Here is a 9983-nt window from a genome sequence, read left to right on the forward strand (position 1 = left end):
TGCCAGTCACAGTGAAATACAGTTTCTATACAGAATAGGATGAATAGAGTGTGTAACTGGTGTCCTTTTGAGCCATGTGGCCAATTTTGCATAGTTCAGACTCTGCCAAGCAAGGTGCCTGWGGCACTTCTAATGATGTCAGGCTCTCAAGGTGACAACCTTTTTATTTTATACACACCACTGAACAAGTCACCTGTACAGCTAAGCTGGTTTGAGCTGTCAGTGTACCTGTGATATCCCAGACTCTCAACTATTTGAAGAGCCYCATAAAGAGASATCAGGGTAAAATTAYTCCMRGTGACTTAGATACKRCTGTGTGTATACTGCTACCAKATTTAGRTTGCCTAGTTCAGTAGCACCTGAARTATTTATATATGACACCTGAATGTATAGTGTAAACATACCCTAAATTTAAACAAATGCTTCAAGATTGAACTTACAGGTCAATAAAAAATGCCAGGCAATGACTTTTCTTGCTGTTTTTTAATTATCCACAAGGTTGTTCAGGGACTCTTAGTGGTCTCTTACAATCTGGGTGATGGAGAATATTCTRTGAGCCTTCCCTCCTACCACATTGATAATGGTGAATGGCATCACATCACACTGGAGAGAAATGAAAATGAATTTACTCTTCGCCTTTATGAAGGAGGTGGGAAGAGAGAGATTACTAAAGCAGCAGGAATATACAAAGAGATTGTGATTGACCCCAGCAGCCTGGTCCTTGGAAACACCTACCCATTCAATCAAAACAAGAGTTTTCAAGGTAGGAATTCTTGATCTCACTGTTCATAATATCAACTTGTAAAAAGGAAKGCATATTGCAGGAAACTTTCTTGTTTATCCAGAGCCCAAAGTACATAGATTTCCTGCATGTCTTTGCATGACAGACAGTAATAGGATGTTCTGGCCAGGAGAAGGTACAGCAGAATTGCCTGCAAATATAGTTGGTTACTGGACTTAGAGAAATGATGGTCCCCTCTTGCCTTACTGCAATGTTTGTACCTGCAGATGCAGACTGTGGATGGCTCCCTGCCTTGGATACACAGAGCTGGTTCAGTGCMTGGTTCTGTCCAGTCTGTTTGGCASCTCTCCTTCCCTCCCAAACACATCTGTCCCTATACTGAAAGGAGTATTTACATTTTATATGTGCATTGCATAGCAACCACCAAACCCTGGTTTATTATTTTGTATTACTAGATTTTACACTCAGTCAAAGCATTAACTAAAATTAGAAATGGTTTATTGAATTAGAGCTAAAGATCTGATTTTTTTTTGTAACTGAGTGGATGAGGTCACAGTGTCTGTTAAAAGCAAATCAGTTTTCAGCCTGGAAATTGAGTAGTTCCACAAAGGAGAAATACAGAGAACCATAAGTTTGAGATCTCTCTTTGCTCTGAGCTCAGCTGGCAGCTTGGCCTGTGCCCAAACCCAGGGTGTGAGTAAAGCACAGCAGCACAGCCAGGGAAGACACATCACTGCTGCTTAAACATGCCTGGTGTCTTTGGGCCACCTCTCTTCTGTGCCCTTCACCTCTTTAACCAGGTCCTAGTAAATCCATTCAAAGCAAGCTGGTCATGTTTTCACCAGGCAAAAGTACCTCAGTGAGTAACATAAAAGTGCCTGGAGAAAAATTTATAAATAGAGTGATAATTTGCAACATAAGTGTATCACAAATTATTAGAAAAAGATTGTTTTCTGTTGCTTTGCTAAAAGTATTCCAATAAATAATGTTTATTATGTGAACTAGGGAGCATATTTTGGATATTTTATTTATGGGTGTAATAGTGTTTGTTTTTAAGTAAATAAAGAAGTCAAATGGTTGCATGAAGCTCATTTTAATTAGGACAATTAATGTTGCTGCTAAGTAGCTGAAACTTTAAGGACTTCAAARCCATAAAATGTACTTAATTAATCAAAGTATATGTTTTCATGCTGAGGCATCATGTGCATACAAAGTTAATATCACACATATCCAGCACAAATTTTCTACCCCTGATTGAAGACTCTTTCACCATTATTTGTAGTTTGCTCTTCCTACTATAAATTTAAGCTCTAAGCTACAATTAAAAATCAACCAAACACAATTTTTACTGGTACACTGAAGAACAGAACAGGTTATCCACAWGTAACAGGTTTTCCACAATATCTGGACTTTTCTATGGAAATCACAGTGGAGGGATACATGTTCCACTGACTTTAACACAGGAAAATGGGGCCCCTGCCATGGTTTAACCCCAGCCAGCCCCCAGCCCCTCAAGCTGCTCACTCCARCACCAGTGGGACTGGGGAGGGAATCAGGAGGGTAAAAGCTGGAAAACCCCTGGGTTCAGATAAAGGCAGTTTAATAGGGAAAGCAAAAGCCATGAATGAATTCCCTTCTTTCCATGGACAGGGAACATGTTCAGCACATCCAGGGGAGCAGGGCCACATCCCATGGTATGGGGAGGTAACCACCTGGGATGACAAACACTTTCACTCCAAACATCTCCCCCTTTCTCCTCCTTCCCGTCCCTGCACATTCTGAGCAGGATGTCACACGGTCTGTAGTGTCCCTTGGGTCACTTGGGGTCACCTGTCCTGGCTGTGTCCCTTCCCAACCTCCCAGGCACCCCCAACTTCCCAGGGTGGCCCTACAAAAAACAGGAATGGCCTTTGGTCTGTGTGAACTCTGCTGAGCAATAACAGAAACATCTCCATGTTACYAGCCCTGTGATCAGCACAGACCCAAACACAGCCCCACACCAGCCCCTGGAAGAAAAATTATGTTTCCCCCAGTCAGAACCAGCACAGGCGTGCTGCAGTACTTGGTTCTTGTGGAAAAATCTGGGAATCTTGATCAAGACTTAAGCAAATCCAGTAAAAAAAAAGGACAATGCTATGACAGTTCAAGTAAATTCAGTCCTGGATTTAAACTCTGATAGACTGAATCTTTGTTAAGCATAAACTGCTTCAAATAATTCTTGCTGTATGTTTTTTAAAACTCTTTGTGCCTTGCTGCAGGATGTATGAAGGATGTCAGATTTAACAACTACAGAATCCCTCTGGACACTCATGGGAAGGAGCTGGTGTCAGTATTGAGTGCCCAAGGCATCAAAGAAGGCTGTTCTTCGGAGGCYTGTAGGAATAACCCTTGCAACCAGGAATTTATTTGTATTGATTTGTGGATGATGCATGAATGCAGGTAATTGGTGGAAATAGAAGCACAAAACCCTCCAGAATGTGTGGGAAAGGGTGGATATAAAAGTGTGCAGCTTGAAGGCTGCCCCTGGCAATCTCATCAAATCCCTGGAACCACAGTGGCACACAAAGCTGAACACCTGCACAGGGAGCAGGTYACTCTGTCCTTACAAGCACCACCCTCAGCTGATACCAATCAGCCTGGCTCAGGGATTCTGGAGCAATTTCAGCTGCCTGTCTAATGGGAAATGTTTAAAGAACAGCAGCAAATCCAGAATGTTTGTAAAGCCTGAAGCAGGACAGGAGGGTGTGTGAGCTGGAGTGGCACAGTTCCCTGGCTGTGCTGTGAAGCTGTGCAGTGTCAGTGCTTTCTCTTAGGAGGGTCTGGTTTCTTACACTGCCCCGGGCTGTCACCTCTRTTCCCTCCCAGGCCCCTCCAGCTGCACTGGGAACATCAAACAGTTAGAATCAGATTCTTGTGTGTGTGGCTGGARCTGGGGTCAGGACAACACTAATTCCTGCTTTTTGAGGTGTGCAAAAGAACACTTTACTTACACTCTAATGTTTACACACATATTTCTGACCGCAACTATCCACACAAATGGAGTTTTCTAACTCTGGAAACTCAAAGAACGTAGCACAGCTTGTCCTGCCTAGCCAGAACTGAAGACCCCAATCCAGCTGGTTTTCGCAAGGATAATCTTGCAGAAGCCAGTGGAACTACCCAAGTTCTGAAGGGTTTGAAGCTGTGGAGCTCATGGTATAGGTGCCTCAGGAAAGGATACAACCTGTAATGATTTCACATAACTTACTCCCAGTAGCTGCTACACCRTGCAAAGAGTGTCACCGAAGTGTTTTAAATTCTTCAGTGCTGGCTGTCATGGCTGCTGTTCTCTCAGTCTAATGGTCCCATTTTTCCCTGGGTGTGTAGCTGTCCTGCAGGGCACATGATCCTGGAGAACGCCTCKGGCCGGCAGTGCGTGTACACGGCGTGTGCAGAGCGGCCCTGCAACTACGGCACCTGCGTGTCCCTGTCCCCCAGCACCTTCCAGTGCCACTGCCCCGACGGCTACAGCGGSCGCCACTGCGAGATCACCCTGGCCATCTTCCACAAGGACACGGGGCTCAGCTTCACCTCCCTCTTTGCCATCTGYGTCTGCTTCCTGGCGCTCTTAGGTAGCTACGGCAACTACGTCTTGTATTACCTGTGGTGAGCTCATGTGTCCACCTGTCCTGAGCAGTCATCGCCTCATTCCTGCTGAAAATCTCCCGAGGGAGACTCGACTCTGCCTTCATTCCTTTGCCGTGGTCCCGTCACTGATTTCTCATCCCTCTGTGCACCCATCGCTAAGTGAATCAACATTTGTGAGCTGTGGAAAGTATCTCTCTGCAGTTTTATTTTCTGCACATTTTCACTTCATTGCTGAGGAATTGTTCAGATGCATAATTGGAAGCAAATGCAATTGAACAGCAAGAGCGCAAATTGCTACCAGATTAGTATTGTTTGAAATACTGCTGAGTGTGAAACAGATTTTTCAGTCTAGGAGAAACCTGCTGTCTGATAGGAATACACTGGTCAGGCAGGAGCAGACTTTGCATCTTGCCAGTTGTGTCCCAGCTCCCAACCAGCTGCTTTTGGCTCCCTCTGCCATTTTCAGGCTTAGGCATTGGATCTCAGAAAGAAGAGGAAAACCAGAAGGATCTTACTAGTGAGGAAGAATCACATCTTGGAGTCTTTCTTGTWTATTCAAATGTCATGGAAGTTTGACTGAGGAAAGACATAGGATTTTTCTCCTGGCTTTTACTGYTAATGCAGTTTCACTCAGAAATCATAGTGAGAGTGTGAAAATACCATCTTTTTCCCCAACTCTGCTAGATGTTTGCCATGCAAATATGAGCAGCAAATTCRTGGGAATCTCAGTGCTATCACAGCTCTTGGACTTCCAGAGAGCTGAGGTTGATAATAGATCTTTATGTTAGAGGAGTGCAGGACATGGACCTCTGTTTCAGTCCCAAGGTCATTTAGATGCTGCTCCACACAATTGCTGCATRTAGATATTCTGCAAGAGATTCTAGTTTTTTTTAATTCACTGCACTGGTAATTTATGGTATTCAATGCTTTGGGGTCTTACTCTGAGCTTTTATTGATTTTTATAGAGTTGGTAACACAGTGATACACAAGTTTATATTTATATAATGTTCAGTATCTGATGTTGAAGCTTGTCAGTGGTGTAAAATACACTTTAGTATTTAAGAAAAACATTTAAATTAATAAATGCTAAGGCAAAATGTGCCTGATTTTTTCTAGTAAAACATATAAAAGTAATTTCCTCTTTTGTCTTGTGTCTTCCTGTGTTTCATTTGTGTGTAATTATGTCTGTTGTTGTCAACATGTTATYACTTTGTCCCCCTCTGTAATGTATTTTCTGTGACAAAAATCAACTCCACACAGGACAGAGCAGGTCAGAGACACTGCTTGGGTCATTCAGGTGTTTAACAACTCTGAGTTGTGCTTTAAAGGCTGTAACAAAATGCTCTTTAAAGGCTGTTCTTCTGTGTTTGATGTTCACCACACTGGAAAGTGCAAAGCCCAGACATTTGCTGAGAAGCCCAGAGTGCAGCCGTGCTGGCCCTGCTGCGCACTGGGTTTTACTGGTGCCAGCATCACCTCTGCTCTGCTCCTGTGTTCCCACAGCTCTGCTCAGTGCTGGCTTCCTCTGGGCTCACTGGAAGACACGCAAGGGTCTGCATGGAGGCGTYTACCACGGATCTGCTCATCCTGAGGATCTGGAGGACATCAGGGAAAACATCCTCAACTACAATGAAGAAGGGGGTGGGGAGCAAGATGAAGTAAGGACTACTATTATGTTACACTTAAGAGGGGACAGGTGGCTCACCATTCTAAGGAAAAGCATTTTATGCTTTGTCCTCAGCCTTTGTTCTGCTGATTCAGCCCTGCAATTGGCAGATGAATAATTTGGAAGGGTCTGTACACGAGGGTGAATGTTTCCTAAGCAGACATAAGTGCCTATCCATTTTTAATTTGTCTTAAAGCAAGTGCTCCAGAGTTCAGGTTTTAGCAGTAGGGAGCTAACAGCTGCTGGGTTTGGTTTTGGGGCTCAGGAGACACTGAGGTTCTCATTACTGCTGGAGCTCCAAGGGCTTTCAGCAGGCGTTCACACCTCGCTTGTTAGGAACKGGAGGTGCTGAGTGGCCTCCCCTGAGGCCCTGGGGCATGTGGTGGTTGTGGAAAAACCTTTCTGCATTTTTGTGCTTTGGAGATAAATACACCAGTGAGCACAAGCTGTTTATATTTAGAGTAGAGCAGATTATACCCAAAGCAGGTATTATTAACATTCCTGCTGGCTGTTCTAAGGTTTTCACATGTCAGTGGAAGGAGGAGCTTTGAAGGAAAACTGTGGCTATCATAAACGAGTACACACTTAATAGAATATTTACTGACCTATAAATGTTTTCTATGTTTTTTGGTAAAAGGTAAGACACTTCATAGATTCAGGGGGTGGTGTGACCCTGCAGGGGTAATAATAGCCATGGTGCCGATATAATGGGCCAAAAAAAAGGCAGTGATTTAAAAATATCCTTACTTGTAGGGTATCCTTATTTTCTTGGTGAATTAGTGGGAATGTAATAAACACAGACATTTCCCATATGATAACATAGACAGCTATAAATCCTGTTTTCCTTAATCAGATTAACTTCCTCTGCAATATTTTGCAATTTTACACCCAGAAGGTCTCTTTGAGGAAATCTACAGTTACTGTATGACATGTTTAATTACTTTTGGAGAGTTCTTAAAATACACTCCTTATTTTAAGCAGTGGAATCAAATTAGTGACTCAATGATCTCCATCTGAGGCTGTTTCTCTGCCTGAGGAAACAGTGCTTGGAGTGAAGCCTCTCWGGGTTCTGTGTACTCTTCCTAAATTATTCAGATTTAACAGTTCCTGGGATTCCAGCTGAAACTTTTTAAGCTAAAACCTAGTTGTTTGTCTAGGTTAAAAACAAACAAATAAACAAACCAGCCTGAGAATACCCAGAATTACATCACCTTAATTGTGTTCTAATGTTACGTCAACAAAAGGATCATGAGGTCACTTGGATAAGAGAGTTTAATTTTTGTAATGTTAGTGGATGCTAGGGCTGTAGGGACAAGTGGTTGTCTTATGAAGGAGTTTCTGCATCTGCAATAAACAAAACTTCCCCACCCCCCCCCCCGGCGAAATTAGGAGCTCAGTGCAATTGTTGACTACACACTGAATTCAGCTGAGCACCAGATATTGTTAAAAGCCAGCTCTGGACTCAGAGCCCAAAGTGTTGGGTTTCTAGATGGCCAGCTTACTTTTTTGGGAATAGGTAATTTTACTTGGCTTTTACAATTGTGCCACTGCCATGTAACRTAACTAACCAGTATTCCAGAGAATGGTAAAATTTTATCACAGTAGATTTTTGAACTACTATGGCAGAAAGATTTAACATGCTGTTTGTGAATATCCTTTCTCACCTCTTCTGCCAAGCTTGTGGTATCAGTGTCYAGTGATGGTAAGACACTCAGATCTGAATTTCAGAACAAAGATTGCAGCATTTCTGTTACGTTTATTTAGCTTTTGGTATGAAATCAGACTTGATTCTGACCCCGACCAAAGCAGTGCAGACTGCACAGGTGTTCCTTATGGGTTTTGGCTTTCTCAGGTGCATTGCAGTTAGCAGGACACCCAACCCTTCAGGTGTTCACACTGAACAGCCTGGCTCGGGATCATTCCTTCTTTATTCCCACCAGACTGTGGACTGTTGTGACGGCCAGAGACCATTAACGGGCTGTGCCGGTTTCTCCCGCAGGACGCGTACAACATGGCAGAGCTGCAGGTGTCCATGCAGGGCAGCCCGGCCTACTCGCTGCACAGGCGGAGCGAAGGCGCGGCGCAGCGCAAGGCCCTGGCGGCTGTGCCCTGCCCGGCCCGGCCCGGCSCGGCGGCGGGAGGCGCTGAGGGCAGCGCGGWGCTGGGCCGGCTGCTGGCCGCCGTGCTCAGGGAGACCGAGCTCCGTGCCCCGCCCGCTCCGCCGGACTCGCTGCGCGTCTTCTGCACCGAGGGCACGGGCTCCAGCGCCGGCAGCCTCAGCTCCCTCAGCTCCCTCAGCTCCGCGGGGATGGGCGACGGCACCGCCTGCCACGACATCCACCTGTGGGGACCCAAGTTCCACAAACTGCGGGAGCTCTACTCGCACAGACAGGCGGCAGACATGTAGCTCCCCCAGGCTGCTGTTTTCGGGTCTGGAAGAAAAGGTGAGGCAGTTTTTTATACTCTTGTTCTATATACTTGTTCTATATAACTCTTGTTCTACATAACTCCCACCCTGGCTTTTTTCCGTGTTACAACAGGGGTTCAGATTCCCTGTAAAGGCGGCACACTTGACAGCTACTTGAAAAATGAGTAGAAGTTAATCTTAGGACATCAGGRTCATTTTCATTTTGGGATATAAACCCACTATGAAGAGAGGATCTGGGGTAGTCAGTCACACGCAGAAAGTTAAGAAGTACTTCTTTTCTCACAGAGGTAGTGCAGGACCCTGAGGCTTCAGTGCCCACAGCTGAGGTGTGCTGGAGCTGAGGGAAGCAYGCTGGCTGTATTCCTTCAGGGACTCATGCTGGTGTGATGTTTCCTTGGTGCTTTAACAGTTATTTGAAAAAAAAAATAAATCAAAAACGCACCTTGTTTTTTTTCTCGTGCAAATCAAGTCCATGGTAAATTACATCCCTCTTGTTTCCCACCCTGGGCCCAGTGGCAGCACTGCACCGTGATTACAGTGTGGGTGCCAGTCCATGGGTGTTGATAAAAGAATGAAGCAGATGGATGAACTGGAACTTCAGTTATACCGTGAGGAAATCCCTTTATGCTGTCATACTAGTGTAGAAACTGGATTTGCCACAACTCACCAAGCCAGCTGCTTAGAGCCACGAACTTTTCCTAAGGAAAAGGCCATGTTTTCTGGCTACATGCCTCAAACAGGGCTAGTCAGGAATTTCAGTAACAACCACCACAGTTCACCACAATCTCTCATTCCGTGAGCTGCTAAACTGAGCCTAAACCAGCCTGAACTCTGTCATTTGCATCTACAATTGTGTCCCTCATGTTTTGTTAAATCTCCTTTGATRGAAGCATTGCAGGACAGATCTGGGGTCAGTGAAACACAGGGGAAAACTTTAACAGCAGTAGCAGAGGGTGGAATATTACGCTCTAATCAGTCCCTTTTTCAGACTATTTAATGTCTGGCTACTGTGCTGGATTTTTATAAAATTTGAAAATATTTGGGAGAAGGTGCCACAAAATTAATTGATTTTTTCTTTTTTTAACTCAGACCACTTGTACAGATAAACGGAGTACAGTGCAGCAACTCCAAAAGCTTAAGCTGTGCTGTATCTCTGTGTATCATATGTAAATTTTATTATAATATGTAAACTATATAYAATATGTACATTATATATTATCTACTAATACTATGAATATAATCTAGTTTCTAATAATTTGTTTCATTAAAACAAAGCATGAAACAAAGTATTGWAACAGACATTAAAACTGCTTTGCTTACAGTTACTGTAGCTTGTTTTCTGAGGTCTGGCTTTTATTTTTATACATATATCAAAACCCMTAACTAGGTGAATGCTGTCTGCAGGCCAGCTCAGTCTGCATGTTTCCCAAATGAGAAATGTTCACACAGTACCTTGTTCTTACGTGCATTTGTGCCACACTCTGGAAAATCTTGAGTGCACCATTAACCACTGGCTACAC

General features: G+C 44.1%; 1 protein-coding gene across 1 annotated transcript in view; it reads left to right on the forward strand.

Moving 5' to 3' along the window:
* The window catches only part of LOC130581955 (neural-cadherin-like), a 59264-nt gene extending 50822 nt beyond the window's left edge, over positions 1-8442 (forward strand). Inside the window, exons 29-33 of the mRNA XM_057380378.1 lie at positions 499-763; positions 3001-3181; positions 4109-4353; positions 5873-6027; positions 8035-8442. Of these exons, the coding sequence (XP_057236361.1) occupies positions 499-763; positions 3001-3181; positions 4109-4353; positions 5873-6027; positions 8035-8442 (1254 nt within the window). The remainder of the gene's footprint in view (positions 1-498; positions 764-3000; positions 3182-4108; positions 4354-5872; positions 6028-8034) is intronic.
* The last annotated feature ends 1541 nt before the right edge of the window (positions 8443-9983 follow it).

The sequence above is a fragment of the Malurus melanocephalus genome, unplaced genomic scaffold (assembly GCF_030028575.1).
Source record: "Malurus melanocephalus ecotype Western Australia unplaced genomic scaffold, MMel_1.1 scaffold_451, whole genome shotgun sequence".
Taxonomy (NCBI): domain Eukaryota; kingdom Metazoa; phylum Chordata; class Aves; order Passeriformes; family Maluridae; genus Malurus; species Malurus melanocephalus.